The sequence below is a fragment of the Halichoerus grypus genome, chromosome 8, assembly GCF_964656455.1.
Source record: "Halichoerus grypus chromosome 8, mHalGry1.hap1.1, whole genome shotgun sequence".
NCBI lineage: Eukaryota > Metazoa > Chordata > Mammalia > Carnivora > Phocidae > Halichoerus > Halichoerus grypus.
The window spans coordinates 46,540,875-46,560,339 of NC_135719.1; the positions used below are offsets into that span (position 1 = coordinate 46,540,875).

At 35.8% G+C, this 19,465-nt stretch overlaps 1 protein-coding gene across 2 annotated transcripts in view; it reads right to left on the reverse strand.

Moving 5' to 3' along the window:
* PIAS1 (protein inhibitor of activated STAT 1) overlaps positions 1–19,465 on the reverse strand; it is a 119,266-nt gene that overhangs the window by 74,770 nt on the left and 25,031 nt on the right. The window contains exons 1-2 of one of the 2 annotated variants that reach the window (XM_036087086.2): positions 13,998–14,066; positions 13,296–13,740 (exon numbers count right to left, since the gene is read on the reverse strand). In XM_036087086.2, coding sequence (XP_035942979.1) covers positions 13,296–13,737 — 442 coding nt within the window. In that variant the 5' untranslated portion in view covers positions 13,738–13,740; positions 13,998–14,066. Of the gene's footprint in view, positions 1–13,295; positions 13,741–13,997; positions 14,067–19,465 lie in introns of those variants that run through there. The other variant, XM_036087085.2, reaches the window with a different exon arrangement.

Genomic DNA, 19,465 nt, shown 5'->3' on the forward strand with positions numbered 1-19,465 from the left:
TGAGAGAGAGAGAGCAGACTCCCCACTGAGCAGGGAGGCTGACGTGGAGCTGGATCTCAGGACCCTGAGATCATGACCTGAGTTGAAGGCAGATGGTTAACCAACTGAGCCACCCAGGCGCCCCTGAATGAATAAATTTTTAAAAACCAAGAATAATTTTTAAAGTTATGTTGTTTAAAAAGTCACAAATTTCTTGGCAGGAAGGGATGGAGAAGATTCTACTTCTATGACCATGGGTATTCACATAAAAAGGAAAACATACTTTATTAAGATCTTTGTTCTTTTGGAGTGTTTTACAGTGGCTTGATCCATATGAAAAGGATAAAAATCAGAAAAAGAAAAAAAAGAGAGAGAAAGAACTGAAGAAAATTACCAAAAGAAATAAGGAGTGTTCTATAACTCCATTTTATTTCTCTTTCATTCAAGTAATTTTAGAGGAACTTAAAAAAATTCATTTTTTCTCTACTCCAAAATATTAAAAATCATCAGAAAGACTTTGAGATTAACTACAAATACATGACACTTTAAGAGAATGAATGTTAGCAAAAAACTAAAACCTAGACACCACTGGAAAAAAGTTGAGTTTTCTTTAAAATATTTGGGTATTGCGTTATGAAGGGTCTATAATTTTAACATATTTTTTTTTAAATCTAAGGGCTAACATCTAGAGGTAATAAATCGGAATTCCTCATATGTGCTGTGAATTTCATACAAGTCCAAATTGATTTGTTGAAATAAAACTCCATTTCACGGTGGCGCCTGGGTGGCTCAGTCGTTTGGCATCTGCCTTCGGCTCAGGTCATGATCCCAGGGTCCTGGGATCAAGCCCCGCATCGGGCTCCCTGCTCTGCGGGAAGCCTGCTTCTCCCTCTCCCACTCCCCCTGCTTGTGTTCCTTCTCTCACTGTGTCTCTGTCAAATAAATAAACAAAAATCTTTAAAAAAAAAAAAACAAAAACTCCATTTCACTTATAGTGTGTGCTGGTAAAGATTATCATGTAAAATTAAAATCTCAAACACTCTTTCAATGTACATATATGGAATACAAAAACACTTTCAATAGTACTCCAAAAGTAGATTTCAAAACAGTGATCCCATTTGTAGATCCAATGAATTTTTTTTTTTAAAGATTTATTTATTTATTTGTCAGAGAGAGAGAGAGAGAGAGCACACAAGCAGGGGGAGCGGTAGGCAGAGGGAGAAGCAGGATCCCCACTGAGCAAGGAGACAGATGTGGGACTCAATCCCAGGACCTGGGGATCGTGACCTGAGCCGAAGGCAGACTCAACCAACTGAGCCACCCAGGCGTCCCACAATGAATTCTACTAAAGAAAAAAATCAAGTTTTTTTCCTAAATAAAATTGAGAGCAAAAGACGTTATAAAACTGATAACGTACTTGAAAGAACAATTTAAAAAACCTTTTTATTTTTAATATCTTATGTTATATAATAGGAAGAACACTGGCTTTGGAAGCGAACTTGTATTCAAATTCTGGCCCCATCACTTAAGTTTTGTGAATTACCTTGTGCAGACCTCAGCTACTTCTTACGAAATATTTAGGCTATTGGTCTAAACTTCCAAAGTTGTTTGGAAGCTTAAATGAGATAACAAATATAAAGCTCCTAGCTTAATGCTTGTCCAAGTTGGTGTCCAATAATTTTTATTTATGTATCTCATTTCTCTCCCTAACTCATATATTAAAGACTTCATGATAATCATTTTTTAAAAGATTTATTTATTCATTTTAGAGAGAGGGAGAGAGAAAATCCTCAAGTACACTCCCCACTGAACCTGACATGGGGCTGGATCCCAGGACCTTGAGATCATGACCTGAGCCCAAATCAGGAGTCAGCCACTTAACTGACTGAGCCACCCAGGCACCCCTTCATAATAATCATTTTTAACTCAGCCTTAAAATATTCTACATAGGGGCACCTGGGTGGCTCAGTTAAGCGTCTGCCTTCGGCTCAGGTCATGATCCCAGGGTGCTGGGATGGAGCCCTGCATCAGGCTCCCTGCTCAGCGGGAAGCCTGCTTCTCCCTCTCCCACTCCCCCTGATTGTGTTCCCTCTCTCGCTGTGTCTCTCTCTGTCAAATAAATAAAATCTTTAAAAAAAAAAAAAAAAATTCTACATAGTTAGCTATATCACAGGTTAAGTGTTTTCTATTATTGGATATTTAGGTTATTTCTAATTTTTGTATTAGTAATAATGTTACAGTGAATATTCTTAGACTTTTGGTTCCCAAAGGTGGAATTAATAGATCAGAAAGTATTTTTTTCAAGATTTTATTTATTTGAGAGAGAGAGAGACAGACAGAGATAGCGACAGAGAACACTAGCAAGCACAAGCTGGGAGGAAAGGGAGAAGCAGGCTCCCCACTGAGCAGGACACCTGACGTAGGGCTCACACCTGACGTAGGGCTCGATCCCAGGACCCTGGGAACATGACCTGAGCTGAAGGCAGACGCTTAACTGACTGAGCAACTCAGGCGCCCCTCAGAAGTATTTTTAAGCTCTTGCTACATATTGCCAACCTGTACTCTCAAAGAGCTGATATTGCTACCAGCAGTTTATATACATTTTAACAAATCTTATCAATATGGGACAGAAATATATATTTTTATATCTAGTACTACAGACAAGATTTAAAACCTTGATGTTTCCTAGTTGCATTTCCTCTTTACTAACATACTAACTTTCCCTATTCATACATTTTGCCTAATAGAATCTTAGTAGACTCCCCCATATTGATTTGTGAGAGTTCTTTCCTTTAGTCTTATGTTTGATTAAAATATTTTCTATTTGGTATTTACTTTTATACTTGGGGTTTTTTTAAAAAACCATGATGCACACATAGAGGTTTAACATCTTTATGTAATCAACTCTATCCATCATTTTCTTTGTGATTTCCTAAAATTGTATATAAACATAAATTGCTAACTTTACATTTAAAGTTTATGTGGTATAGGGACGCCTGGGTGGCTCAGTTGGTTAAGCAGCCGACTCTTGGTTTCAGCGCAGGTTGTGATCCTGCGGTCATGTGACTGAGCCCCGAGCTGGGCTCTGTGCTCAGCGTGGAGTCTGCTTCAGATTCTTATTCCTGCTCCCTCTCCTTCCTGCTCATGTGCTCTCTCCCTCACGCTCTTTCAAATAAATAAATAAAATCTTTAAAAAGATAAAGTTTATGTGGGGAGGTGGTGAAAAGCAGCATAAAATGTTATGAGTATTTATATTATACACAAGTGATTTTCCCTTCTGATCCATCTTATGTATTAAAATCATTAATTCTAAAATTAAAACAAAATTTAAGAGGAGAAATAAAATATTCAAAAATACGGCTGTAAAATAAACAGTGAAGCAAAATTCTAGGAACTGCAAAGGACATGTAGAAATAATTTAGCCTTTTTATTTTTACCTACCTTAAAGTGATTTAATTCTAACATTACATTCAACATCCAGCTTCTTTTGAACTGCAATATCCCCATATCTGGCACATCTAAAGCTTATTTACATTTTTGTCTTTATAAATTTAGCAGCAGTAGTGCCAAAGAATTAGAACTAATCTCTGCTCAAATCTGCAAGTACTGTAGCAATAAAGTAGTATGGCTCAAGAAAAGCAATGGCTTAAAATTATCTTCCAGTCACCCAGATATCTACTGACAAATTTCTTTTAAAAAAAAAAAAAAAAAAAAAGGAAAGAAGGGGCCCCTGGGTGGTTCAGATGGTTAAGCATCTGTCTTCGGTTCAGGTCATGATCTCCAGGTCTTAGGATCAAGCCCCAAATTGGGCTCCCAGCTCAGTGGGGAGTCTGCTTCTCCCCCCTCTCTTTGCCTCTCTCCCTGCTTGTGCTCTGTCTCTCTCTCTCTCAAATGAATAAATAAAATCTTTTTAAAAATAAAAATAAATATATATACATATATATTTAAAAAAAGGAAAAAAATGGATTGCCAAAATTGGGTTCTTCCTTTGATGGACCATCCTACCTGCCCCGTGATTACCACACCCAAGTCCTCCAGCTAGCTGGTCTGCAACTCATATGAAACTCTATTTGTGCTGGGGAGACTGGGCCAAAGTAGTGTAGAACCCACTGGCAAAGTCTGAAATGCTGCATTTCAAACACCATATATACTATATGTCTGATCTTTAAATTCCATCCCAGTAAAATCTTATATGTTGGATTTCTTTGTTAAACTGTACGTCCTTGCTTCTGAATCTAAACGGCTGGCTCATTAATGTCACAATTTAAGATTTTTGATTTCATATTTACAATTACACAGAGCGGTTCTTTACTGATTCTGACTGTCAAGATGCCTTTCCAACCCAAAGAAGTCTTTCATTCTTAGTTCCCAAGAACTAAGAACCCTTAAAAACAAACACACCTATTTACTAAACACAGATGCCTTCGGGCTTCTGGACCACTATAGAAACATTAATCAAAATATTAAATAAGAAGACAGAATATTATCTACAAAGGAATATAGATTTAGAAGGTAAACCTTAGATTTTGTTTTGAAAGTCAGAAGCCAGTGCTGCCAAATTAGGAAGAAAAGTTTCTTGGAAAAAAACCCACCTACAGAAAAAATTAGTGCTCTGATTTTCCAAAATTCAAGTACAGAAGAGCACAGCTTGTATTGAATTGTTAGAAGGCAAATTTTCTAAAAGCACAGAAGAGTGAATCATAAAACCTGTGAATGCCCTTTCCAATACTTATCAGAGCCTGCGTCCTTGAATTTGCATCACCTTATCTCCAGGCAGTGGCTATCAGGCCTGTGGAGGAAGGCAAACTCAATTATAAAAAAATGAGAGGAGAAGGAAACTGTGAAATCTAATCCAATGCCAGAGGAGCCCTTGGCAGAAAACACTGGTAACCAACGTTATTAAGATATAGCAGAAACCTTACCCGTGCTGCACAAAACAAGATGGATCATTTTAACTATTTAAAAGTGCTGAAGCATCTGCTGCCTTTCTTCCTAAGGCAAAACCCAAATTTATACACACACACACACACACACTACACACACATCTATATATATGAATTTTATATATATGAATTATATATATATGAATTATATATTTCAAACCTTTTCTATAAATTATTCATACATCTTCCCAAGCCTAAAATAATTGTCATTTTCTATATAGAAGTGTTCTATTTTAAAAAGGAAAGAAATCAACCTAGCTTTGTAAAATACTGAGACTATAAACCCAATATACCTAGGTTGTTGGTCTTCCCTAGGAAGTATCGGTATATTGTCCCACAATGAAGTTAGAACTAGTTGTAACAAAGCTCAGGAAAATCCAAATATATGTAACCCAGACGAAAGATATTCATGGTGTTTAATGCAAAAGACTGTTTAACAAACATTAAAACTTAAACAGAAGCCACCTTCCAAGATTTAAAAAGAGAAAGATAGGGGGCGCCTGGCTGGCTCAGTTGGTAGAGTATGCGACAGTTGTTAAGTTGTAAATTCCCCATGTTGGATGTAGAGATTCCTTAAAAATAAAATCTTAAAAAAAAAAAAAATGATAGGGCGCCTGGGTGGCTCAGTTGGTTAAGTGACTGCCTTCGGCTCAGGTCATGATCCTGGAGTCCCTGGATCGAGTCCCGCGTCGGGCTCCCTGCTCGGCAGGGAGTCTGCTTCTCCCTCTGACCCTCCCCCCTCTCATGCTCTCTCTCTCTCTCTCATTCTCTCTCTCAAATAAATAAAAAAAAACTTTAAAAAAAAATGATAAAACATAAACAAGTGACTTGTTTAATCACAAACTGAAGAAATGACATCCATGTGATCAATTAAAATGTGTCTTAGTATTCCAGATACTTCAGTCTGCAGCATCCAAATGCTTTCCAAAAAATATTACATGTTAAGAATTGAGGAGGACCAAGAGGAGACCATCTTCACAATTTCCAATTTTTTATGATAATTCTTAGTTAAAAACCAGATTTCAGAGAAAATGCCTGTGAATTTACTTCATTTTATCCTTTTATTTACAGTCCGTGTCCTCAATGAGAAAAGAATTAAACTATAATGAGTTCTAAAGACTACAAACATAAAATTGTATGATTAAAAACGTCATTAACTTATTAGTTCCTTACTTCTTCTAAACTTCTTCCCATCTACCCCTCTCAAAGAGGTGACAGGAAGATAAAAGTAGTTTTTCTTTTCTTTTTTTTTTTTTTTTAAAGAGAGAGGGCATGTGCCAGCGGGGAACGGAGGGGGTCAGACGGAGAGAGAGAAACAATCTTAAGCAGGCTCCACACCCAGCACAGAGCCCGAAGTGGGGTTCCATCTCACAACCCTGAGATCACGCATGACCTGAGCCAAAATCAAGAGTCTGATGCTTAACCAACTGAGCCACCCAGATACCCCAAAAGTAGCTTTCTTTAAAAACAAACAACAAAAAACACCTCAACCATAAAAATTATGATCCACATTATTCCTCCAAAGACGAAATCACTTAAATTATTCTCAAGAGAACAAATAAACTTCTAATATCCTTGTCTTTGGAGAGTTAAGTAAGAATGGTCGCAAAAGAAAATCAGTAGAAACCCTCTTACTGGCCTGCTCTTAACTGAACTGATGTTCTCCGTTGCCTCTATACATCCTGACTGGTGCTCTGGCAAGCTGACTGCTTGTACCAACAGACCACTTTCCAGTGCAGAAGTACTGGGGAGCCAGAGGTGTTTATTCTCAAACCTGTGTATGCCAGTTGCACTTGCAATTATGAAACTTAAATATTATAAAACTGATGAAATATAAGTGCAAAAAGAAAGAGTTGCTGTTTTTATGAACACTAAGCTGAATGCTCTGCAAAGACCTAACAAAAGCAAGCTGCTTTAAAAAAAAATGCAATTAAATTAAGTGAGTGGTATAACTATAAAAGACTTTTTTCCCAAGTTGTAACAGATTCTGCAAATTGCTGCACAAAAGTCTTTAAAAAAAAAAACCACCAAAACTAAAACTGGAAAACCTACAGTCTCAAAGAAAGGCCCTGACCTACACCAAAAGACTGGCAAGTGGATATACATTAATACGTTTTACATTAAAATAAAATGTTTAAGTTATTAAATATCATTTTTATCAGTTGGTTTTAATCTGGTTAAGAGAAAATGTTGTATCCTTTGGTAATCAAGTAGAACACTGAATGAGAACATCAGAAATAATGCTCAACAATTATTATTCCTCATACCAATCTATGGGAAATCCATAGACACATGATATGAACTTATTCAGATGTACTACTTAAGACTTTTAAAAACCTGAGAAGGGGGGTACCTGGCTGGCTCACTCAATAGAGCACGTGACTCTTGATCTTGGGGTTGTGAGTTTGAGCCCCCCTTTGGGTGTAGAGATTACTTAGAAATAAAATCTTTTAAAAAATGAATTAATCAATGAAAAATAAAAACCTGAAGACATCCCTTGAGAAGGTATAATTTGGCTTAAATTTGATATAAAGCAAACCTTGCGATGACTCAATAAACTTTTACACAAGTACTCTAAATGAAGGCAAAGCTGTTTTCTGTTAGCCTTTGAAATAATTAAAACTATTAAAAATATTTAAAGACACCATTTTTAAAAAATGTAGTTGCTCTTTCAAAAATTTACCTGAGTCAAGGAAAACAGAAATAACTAAAACACTAAACATAAAACTGAGTGTTAATGGATGTTTACCCATGTCTGAGTCAAATCAAACATTCTTTTGATCGCTGTGAAAATATTTTCTGTTTTTGCCATGATGTTCTAACACAGGCCAACCAACATAACCAATATAAACAATAATACTCTAAAAAAAACCCAAAACAATACACTCTAAACAATTTTATTATTCTAAATAAAATATTAAAGAACTGAAGGAAAATCTCTTGCCTCTGAACGAACATAACAAGATAATTTTAATCCAAAATGACTTGTCCTTTTGACTTTCATAATTGTAAATTCGATAGCTGAGCAGCACCAAGAGTGACACATTGTACAAATAAGATATTTCAAACAAAGTACACTTCTAACACATGGTGCTCAGTATACTATGAAGATTAAAATTTCCTGTGCCCCATTTTTTATTGATATGGATCAACAATGTATGTGGCTAAGAATCTCCTAGGTTAAGTCAGTTAGTATGTGAGATTCTCCTCTTCATTAAAACAAAATCAGAAATAAACACAAACACATACACACACAAAACAATGACTGACTAGAACACAACAGAAATATTTTTAAATTACTCTCTGAAGTAAGTAGTGTCTGTGGATTTAAACATGTGATATATATTAAACATGTGATATATATATCTTTGTAATTAGGGGAAAAAATGTAGAGTATATTAAATATCCAAGTCACTGATTGACCATAGGGATCAGAATGGGGGTGGAAACAATAAAGGGGAGGATACCTCTTTTCTCCCTACTCTATTTCCCATCCCTACCATAAGCCACTATTTATGATAGATAACGTGGTATGCCTTGGTTGTATTTGAATGGTAAAATGATTAAAATTCACTGAATTACAGTGAAGTAAAAGACTCTATCTACTGTATTTAAATAAACTGGAGAGCTAATAAATGTTTACCGAACTACCATGTAACAAATTCATAGATAGCTATTATGGGAATATATAGATGAATACAGCAGAACCCTACCATTTTGAGGAACTAACAACAAAATGTTATAAGAACATGCAAGAAAGTGAAATCAATTCTGGATGGGGGAAGGAACAGACAGATATAGGGGGAAATCTTAGAAAGATTCATGGAAAAGGTTTTAAAGCATTTAAAATAAGCCTAATAGAACAAATAGGATTTTGGGGCGCCTCGGTGGCTCAGTTGTTGGGCGTCTGCCTTCAGCTCGGGTCATGATCCCAGGGTCCTGGGATCGAGCCCTGCATTGGGCTCCCTGCTCCGCGGGAGGCCTGCTTCTCCCTCTCCCGCTCCCCCCTTGTGTTCCTGCTCTCGCTATCTCTTTCTGTGTGTCAAATAAATAAATAAAATCTTTAAAAAAAAACAAAACAAAAAAACCCCCAGGATTTTAATGATAGGCAAAAATAATGAACCAAGCATTTTACTTTACAACCACCTTTACTTCATCTCCCAATTCTTCTAGTTAACTAAGGACAGCGAAAAGAACTCTCTTTAATATGTGGTTCCAAAATGGAAGACTTAAATTAAATTACTCATTGTTCAAGAAATAACAAAATGAGTTTAAGAATGGATAAAAATTACCTAATAAAACTGGGGATACCAAAACTACTGTGATTTTGGCTAGAAACATGAACCATACAGAAAACCATTCAAGTTACATCAGAACATCTCAAAATCCATTTAAATCTAATGGTTAAGGCCAAAAGGGGGGGGTGAAAAATTAAATTTACTTGTCACATTCTGGACTCAAGTGATAATTGTGATGAACTAGCTGGCTATAGGTCAAAACTAACTCTTGTGAGCTTGTAATGATTTTAAATATATATATATATATATGTTTAGAAACAAAGAGAATGTCAGAAGCCATTTAATTTTTCAAAAAATACTGTTTTCCTATATTCAAAACAAATGATCTACCGGCAAAAGTAATCCTTTAGAAAAGTGAATTCTGTGATGAAGTAGTCACGGAAGACTGAAGGAGAAACAGTCTTTTAATAACATTAAAGCATCTTATAGATTCTTTTATTTTGTTCTTTGCCAAATAGGGCTTTAAAAGATATTCATCCTAAACTCTGCAAATTACTCAAAATCTTTTTTCAATAAATCTTTTTCATATTCACTGAACATTCCCTCCCCTGAATATTTACTGAATCAATAAACCTCCACAAATTACTTTCTGGTAAGATCGTTTTATGCATAACGAAAATGATGACTTTTCTTTCTATGGTAACAATGAGAAATTAGAAATCTATTTATATACCACCAAGCAATTCTGTAACACCTATTTATTGTGTGTATACCACAAACAATGGATTTATTCAATAAAAACTAGTATTCAAATCAAATTATACTTTAAATATACAGTCAATTTTTTTTTTTTTTAAGATTTTATTTATTTATTTGACAGAGGGAGACACAGCGAGAGAGGGAACACAAGCAGGGGGAGTGGGAGAGGGAGAAGCAGGCTTCCCGCCGAGCAGGGAGCCCGATGCGGGGCTCGATCCCAGGACCCTGGGATCATGACCTGAGCCGAAGGCAGATGCTTAACGACTGAGCCACCCAGGTGCCCCTACAGTCAATTTTTATTATGTGTGGTAATTGTTATATAAAGTCACCACAAACAATGAATTAGTGAACACTGAACCATTGCTCCTAGGGAATACACAGGGCTAGGTTCCTGCAAGCCCTGATCACATTTTCATCAACTAATCACTATGTAACCTTGTTTTAGATACATTTCTGTTCAAGGACACCTTATTTAATATATAATTTATGTATTACTTAATAATAATTTTAATTTAATAATATAATTCATTAACACTGACCTCACAGCCAATAGCATTAATTCATGTCTGAACAAAACTGAATACATATGTATTTTTTCTCCATTAGGTACATCACAGCCTTTTTGCATTTAGGAACACTAGACAGAGCTTCAGCACTATGGTTGGGGGCTATTTAACACTGAAATCACTAACAAAAAGCACAAAAATGCAAAAAACATGGCACTAAATAGAGCACAAAAGAGGACATGTCCTTACAGTATGAGAGCTGAAAACAAGAAGGCAAGAGTCACCTTGTGTGAAAGTGCGAGTCAGAAGACTCAAATTTTTCACCACTCGGCGCACGTCCATAAATAACCATGAAACTGTTGTAATGATTTTGGACTTACAGATAAATGAGATAGCAGACATTCACAAACACAGAATGTGCAAATAACGAGAATTGACAGTACAAAGAAAGCCTAATTAAATAAATCTCATGGGAAATATTTGAGTACTTCAATCCAGTCAATTTTATAAATACAAGGGTTTACTTACTGGTCATCAAGGATGGGAAAAACTTTATAGCATTGTTTTTAAATTATCACACAAAAACACCAGATTGAAGCAATTTATAAGTTTCCAGATAAAGAATAAAGATGGAAAAATTTATTTAAAATTTACTGCCGAGGGACGCCTGGGTGGCTCAGTTGGTTAAGCGTCTGCCTTCAGCTCAGGTCATGATCCCAGGGTTCTGGGATCGAGTCCTGCATTGGGCTCCTTGCTCAGTGGGGAGCCTGCTTCTCCCTTCTCCCTCTATGCTCTCTCTCTGTCTCAAGTAAATAAACAAAATTAAAAAAAAAAAAAAAAAAAAAAAAGCAGTAAGATACAAAATTTAAATTATGATAGAAAAAGGCATGAAAAGACTGTCAGTGTAGACAATTAGAAATTAACACAACAAATATATTCAAGCAAAGTACCTCAGTGAAATAAAAATTAACTTAAAATTCTCTCAATTCTAACTTATTTAAACTATTATCCAGTACAACTATAATTTGTGTCCAGTTTGCATTTCTACTCTTTATAACAAAATTTAGATACATATATAAACATCATCTATTCACACTGGTACCTGAAATTTGTATTACTGAAAATGAAAACAGCAAGATACATTAATTAAGACCAGAAGAGAATCTGAGAACTGGGAATCAAATCAAATAAAAGCCACCAACATTTTTTTCCTTTTAAATTTCAGATGATATTCACTATAGCACAGTTTTTGGCAGCAAAAAACTAGAAAAATCTGTCTTTTAACAGAGGACTTATTTAAATCATGGAATAGTATATAGTTTTTTAATAAGAAATGAGCTAGAATGTGTGTGTGTATATATATATGCATCTGCTCACATACTGTATGTGTGTATACATGGCCTTCAATTAAAAATGTGAAACAAGACAGACGAGAGATGTCTATATTAGGGGGAAAAAAGGCAAGTCACAGAATACGGTGTAAAGTATGACTCCTTCTTGAAAAACAAGAAATGTAACTTGTTTATATATGCATACACACTGAACCACTAATGAGGAAGGGACTTTGACACTTTCATTTTTTATAATAAGCATGTATAAGTTTTATAAGCATACAATGGGTTCTTGACAAGTGTTAGATTACCTTGTTATAGTTATTTTTAAAATAAAATAATGCGATATAAAATTCATGTTGTTTGAAAATGATTCCTATAAACTTATTCAGGTAAATCCTGTTAAATATAATTAAAAACAAACATTTCCCAATTCAAAGAATTTCAGTATGTTCTCAAAATTTAACACTAACCAATCCCCCCAAGCTGAAATGTTTATTGATTTATAACAAGGGTCAGCAAACTTTTTCTGTAAACATCAGACAGTAAATATTTTAGGTTTTGCAGACAAACATGGTCTCTGCTACGTATTATTCTTTTTGTTCCTGTCTTTGGTTTTTTTAACAACCCTTTGGGAATATAAAACACACACACACACACACACACACACACACACACACACACACACACACACACACTAGCTTATTAGATCCACAAAAAACAGACCACAGGCTGAATTTGCCTTGCTGGCCACAGCTTGTCAACCACTAATTTATGACAATAAACCAGCAACTGGACATCTGATATCTTAAATATATTATGACAAAGGTATCAGAAATCACAACAGTTTTATTCTACGTTAAATAAAGCAAGGTAGTATTGGAGAAATTAAAATTACAGGTCAATTAATACACTGAATTCTATTAATATGTTAGACATGAATCAAACGATGATAAAACACAGCAAATAAAATTTTAAGTATTCGTATTATAAAACCATGATCATGTATGCACCTGCAAAGCACACATATCCACTTGAAAAAGTAAGCTGAAACTGAAATACTACACATCAAAGCTTAAATCTCCTTTTATAATAATTAAAACCATTTACTCATTCAAATAATCAAAACTAGCAGTCATTTGTTTTATATGTCATCAACCGTTGAAAATTAAGAATTGAATTCAGAGGCTGGTAGTATTACTAGGTTTTTTTTAATTTGTAAGGGTTATTATAAAATATTAATCAACAATCTAAAATATTACACTTTAAAAGTTTATATTCTGGGAACCTTTTTAGTATTTACTGTGTCAGCAACCATCACTGGAAACGTGACTATACTTTTTTTCTTTGCCTAAAAGATAGCTTTTATATATTTGATTTTGTTTAAAACTGAAAGATCCTTATTGTAATCTGAATGCTACTACCAAAGGAAAATTCCACTATGAATAATAAACTGGGTCAAATTGAAACTCTAAAATGAAAATGTATCTCCCCACCCCCACCCCAAGTAACCAAATAACCATTATAGAATAATCTTACCTAGACTGGTGGGTTTTATCAGTTCATCCAGTAAATCATAAAATGGTAATTTTTGAAGTTTTATATCCGGATGGACTGGGTGAAGAGCTGACGTAAGATGTGGAAGTTCCAGTTCATGTTTAGGTCCCAGAAGAGAAACAGGGAGTAACGGTGATGATGCAGGGTGACCATCATAAGTGAGTTGTGGAATGGTAGATGGAGACAAAGTTGCTGGCATAGGACTTGAGTGGACATTGGGGATGGACAAGTCCGCGGGCGTCATGATTTTCTGGGGGAACCTCCGCCTATAGAGTTCTTTAATTTTCATTTGTACAGCAGGACTGCAGCCAGCCTTTAGCAAATGCAGGGCTTTTGTGAGAAGTTCGTGTTTGCGTCCGTGCTTGTTTCTCCCAGCGTAGCCCAACAGTACTTGGAGTTCAGAAACTCTAAGGCTCATAACCATTTGCTTAGAGACAAAACAAAATGTAAAACGTTAGTATTCCAATAGTATAATTTACAACATTAAACAATACTTTATTCTAACCCTTTCCCCTCATGGTTTACTTTAAAGGCCAGCTCAGTTATAATCAATTCTAGTTGTTTCCAACTTAAAATAAGTAGCCAAAAAAAATGTAAAAATTAATACTCATAAATTCAGTGACTTCTACCCAAGGTTATGAAAGATGTAAGATGAAGTATACACCAGGTAGAACCACATCTCACCTCATTCCACTGTTTCGATGCAACTGTCAGCTATTCATCAAGCACTTACTGAGTCTTCAGTAGAGTGCTGAGTGCTATGTGGATGGCAAAATATTAGGATGAGCCCTCAAGAACATTTGTTTTCTTGGGGGGAAAAGTATATAACTATACATGAAACACATAAATGCCCACCTCAAACACCAGATGCAAGCAGGGTATAAATAACATACTACCAGGTATTACATTCTATGCTGACCCTGGAATTTGTAGGACTTAAAAACTATATATCCTTTCTGACCCAGTATTTACCAGATATACTTGGTATTTTCATATGGGTGTCACTAAATCTTTATTATTTCCACAAGGTGTTATCCCCTTCCTTCTTTACACATGAAGAAACTATGTAGTTAAGAAAGGTCAAATAACTTACCTAAGGCCACATAGCTACTATGTAGCAGTCAGGATTCAAACCCAGATATGTATGATTCTAAAGCCCACTCTCTTTTCACTAAACCTTTAGGAAAAGGACAGAGCTGGAAACATAATACTGACTCACTCCACTGGCAAGGCCAGGCTAAAAAGTCCAGGAATTCAATCCACATGCCATAATGTGGAAGGTTGTAATAAAGAAATCTATTTAACTTTAACTCTTTGTTCCCAAACTTGTTTGGTCGCTGTTTCTCCTTTTTCTCCAATTACTAAGAGGCCACCAACAGGAAATGCCCAACTATACCAATCCTCTCATTTTAAAGGGGAAGAAAATGGAATCCAGAGAGAAGAAATGGCTTACCCAAGATCAGACAGTATTAACAGCAGAATCCTGACTTGATCACCACTGACAGGGAGGTATTAGGGTAGAAGACACAGGTAAGCTTACCACTGGCTCTCTATTTCCCCAACTGTTTTATCCCCTCACCTCAGACCTAATAGCAATACACAAAAGATAAACTGCCTTCCCTAATTCACTGCCACTCCCTGAGAGGCCACCCTACCCCAGTCAATCCTCTGGAAGCTATTTAAACAGCGCAAAACAATTAAGTAAAAAAAATCGAATAGTGAGACAACAGTATATAAAGAGCCTTATATATAATATAGCTGGTTATCAAACATATATTAACCCTTCCCCTACTTCTCTGGCCTGAAAAATACTTTGTTTCCTCAAATTCTAGCTTTTGTCAGCCTTAGTCCATTAGGCCTGGCAACATTAATGACTCTTTTCTATTTTTACTAGCCATTTTGCATATCTTTATTTAGCACTTGTCTTGCTTTTTTGTAATTTTCTATTTGTGCAAGTGATTCCATGACCAGTTTGAGGTCCTCCAGGGCACAAGCCAATGTCACCCTCAGCATCCAACACTAGGGTCTGACAACAGTAGAAACACATCAAATGCCTGGACAATGAATAAATAAATGAATGAAAGAATGAAATAAATAAGAAAGTCACACCAGAAGAAAGGGTAGGGTGGAATCTACAATGGTAAATTATACATACAACTACAGTATAAATGCAAATAAACCCCCAAACTCTTACATTCAATAGAAGGCACACAAAGAAATACTACAGGCCTTATAAATAAAGCCTACCCCAAATCCTATAAATGCTTCTCTTTTTTAGATATGATCAGAGATTAATTACTAACTATAGTGTCAGCAAGCTATCAATTTCTCCCTACTATCCAAAATGTCCTAAGAGTACAAAACAGTTTTAAAGATTTTTATTACTTATTTTACAAGGAACTGGGACTTCAACCAAAAAGTACTATATTAATAAGTAAGCTTCTGCTTTTGGAGAAATAACAGAAATTATGCTTCAAAGATTATCGGTTAAAAATAAATTTAGGTTGGCATTGGTCAAATGCACTTCATTTTACAGAGAAAGTAGTATAAATTTTAGAAAGAGAACAATGTCTTCCTACTTCAACTGCATTCTCCTAGGTCAAACACAAATAAACCTGAATTCAGTGATTACCACAGGCTTTTCACTGATGACAGTTTTTGTCCTTACTCTATGGGTATTAAGGATTTAAATGCAGCACAGATGTATTATTGTTTTACTTATATGGAAGTACACACTGGCAATTCACATAAAATAAAATCTCTTGCGTGATGGTCAAAAGAAAAAAGATGACATAATTATAAGTTTTTTTACAGGATGTGTAATTAACCATCAAAATTATGAGGCAGGTACTGTCCTCATTTTACAGATAGGAAAACTGAGGCCTAAGCAGGTTAAGAAATTTGTTGAATATTATACAACTACTCCAAATATTATGCTCTTAAACTATGATACCGTCTTTTAGAGAAAACAGATCACATGCCTTTCAATTAGGAAAGAGAAAAACCTTTTAAAAGACTAATTGATTTAACATTCAATCTCCATTTCAAGCTTCAATATTTTGGCTTTAAAAAAATTGGTGGTTCAGATAAGAAAAGAATGCATCTGGATTCAAATTAACCACTGCACCTTAAAATCAGGTTTAGTGAAAGATGGGGTACTATCCACCGCTATTATTGGAGCAGCTGCTGCATACTCTTAAGGACTGTAATAAGCATACAGTATTTTTAAAAACTAAATAAAAGGGGGCGGTAAACACAAACATCTGACGCATCACTCAACCGAAAAGCTTCAGAGAAGCATGGAGCAGTCAATTCACAATGCAAAGTGTTGACAACACAGAGGAAAACTAAACACTTACATCTGAGATGTTGAAATGCAATATATTTTAATCTGTCATGTGTTTAAAAATCTCCATTTGTTAGCACTACAACAAAATGAATATTTATAACTAAGGATAACATCAACCACTGCTACTACTAGAAATCATTACCTCCCTAAATAGCATTCTGCTGACTCTACATCCCCAAATGATAGAGATGTCAGAACCCTAGGAAATTCAGAGCCTGAGAGATGTATATACACTGTACAGAAAGCTTTCTGTGAGGGGCATCTTTTTAAAATTAATTTTTTTTAATCAAGCAGATATGCACACAGTTTAAAAAGTCAAACAGTGTGATGAGAAAACAGGTGTCCCTTGCCCCGCCCCTACTTTTCACATCCCTGAGGCAACCTCTTTCAAGTCTTTTGGCTATTCCTTCTGGCATTTTTCACTATATTCTATACAGCAGGTCTATGTGTTCTTAAAATTTTTCCTTCTAGGAAAAAACTGACTTATTATAAACAATAATGGTTTAGCTCTGTGACATCTCTACCCCCATATTCCCATCACAATTTTCAGTTGAATCAGTTGTTGTTTACATTACTACAGCTGTAAATAATATACACATTTGAGCCAAAGTACATCATGATTACTCTTCCGTTTCTGTAGAACCTTGGCTTTCCTTAGTTAATAACTGCACCATTTGTGCATTTGCTTTGTTTTCTAGGTAACTACTAATTCATCTGCAAACTGATAAAAGTGTAACTTTCGGGACCCCTGGGTGGCTCAGTCAGTTAAGCGTCTGCCTTTGGCTCAGGTCATGGTCCCAGGGTCCTGGGATGGAGCCCCACATCGGGCTCCCTGCTCAGCAGAGAGCCTGCTTCCCCCTCTCCCTCTGCTGCTCCCCCTGCTTGTGCCCCCTCTCTCTCTGTCAAATAAATAAAAAAATCTTAAAAACAAAAGTGTAACTTTCAACATATTCAAATACATCAGGTAAAACTGTTTTCATTTCTTTCTTAATATATGCCTTCTGTAGCCCTCTATCAGGTTCCAATTTGGACTGCTTACTCTCTAGACCTGGTACACAACCATGGTCATAGAATTTCCCTTCAACATCTTTGTAATTTCCTGTCCTTCTTCCATATTGGATCCCATTTCACTGACCTCACTTTTTCTTCTTACTTTTCTCTTTTTAGTAGAGTATTTCCTCCATTAGCTTCCTAAGAAGGAAATGGAAGCTACGGTTTTTTATTCTTTGCATTGTCCAAAAATATATTCATTTACCAATACTTAATAACTGAGTTTGGCTCAGTATTTGAATTCTAGACAGGAAAGCATGTTCTGTCAGAATTTTAACAGCCTTTCCTCACTGTCTTCTGGCTTCCAGTGTTGCTGTTAAGAAGGCTAGCATCATCCTGATCCCCAATGCTTCACAGTAGCCTGTACATCCCCTTAAGGAAGCTTATATAGAAGCTTCTTGGGGCGCCTGGGTGGCTCAGTCGGTGAAGCGTCTGACCTGGGCTCAGGTCATGATCTCAGGGTTCTGGGATCCAGCCCTGCGTCAGGCTCTGCACTCTGCAGGGAGTCCGCTTCTCCTTCTCCCTCTGCTCATGCTCTCTCTCACATAAATAAAATCTTTCTTTTTTTTTTTAAAGCTTCTTTCTATGTGCTCTGCAATTTTACAGTGTTGCATCTTAGGGTTGGGTTGGTTTTTCTGTGGGGCTTTGTTTTTGCTTTAATTGTATGAACTGGTTAACTGCTGTCTTAAATTTAGAGATGTACATTTCTTGTGTGCCTATTATTTAGGTACTGGCCTTCTTAGACCGATTCTCCAATTTTCCTTTACTCTATTTTCTTTTTTTTTCTTGCATTTTACATCTCTTGCATTTAGCTCTATTTTCTGAGAGATTTCCTTAACTTGATCTTCTAACGCTTCTATTAAAATTTTCATTCCCATGAGTTCTGTTCTGTTTGTTACATGCCGTTTTTCTTTTCTTTTTCCCCTACATCTTGCTCTTAGTTTTCTTAGTTTTCTTGTTTTCTCTCTGACGATATAAATAAATTGGGTATTTGGCGTTGTTATTGTTTTCTTTTGCTGTGTGCATGGTCGGGTTCTTTTTCGCTATCTGCTTTGGTCTCTGCCTTTTAGTCCTGATGTTTTCCTCAAATGACAGGGGATCGCTGGCTGTACATTTATATTTAAGAGTAAGATACTAAAAACATGATCAAATGATCTGTGTGAGTGAGCAGATTGGGGTACTTCATTCTAGGATGATCAGGTAGGAATCTGGCTGTTTTGAGGATTCCTTTTTTCCTTTTATCTAATCACTTTTGACAGAGGAATCCTCCAATGTTCTGCTTTGGCAGAATGACTGGCTTCCAGTGTTCTCAGGATAATGCGGAGAAAGGAGGGAGAGGTCCCCACCATTCAAAAAGAAGACATTTCAACTTAATCCCCTTTTCAGATATGTAAAATTTTACACACACACACGCAAGTGTGCGCATGTGTGTGTCTGTGTGTGAATGAGAACAACTATGCCAACCACAGGGGCAGGGACCACATTCTGAGAAAGATAAATACAGACAATATTCAAGCAATATCAACAAGTACTATAGACAGAGTGCTTTTTGCAATTAAATAAAAAGTGCCAGTATTATTGTTCTTTAGTTATGACCTTACATTATTAAAGGTCATACCTAAATTGTGAGTAAGAATTAGGTACTTCCTGTTGAGCAACATAATTACTTTCATTCACACACCCCACTTCAGTAGTTTAGAGAATTAATCATAATAAAGCAGACTCTATATTATGAATCTTTATCTGGTATCAA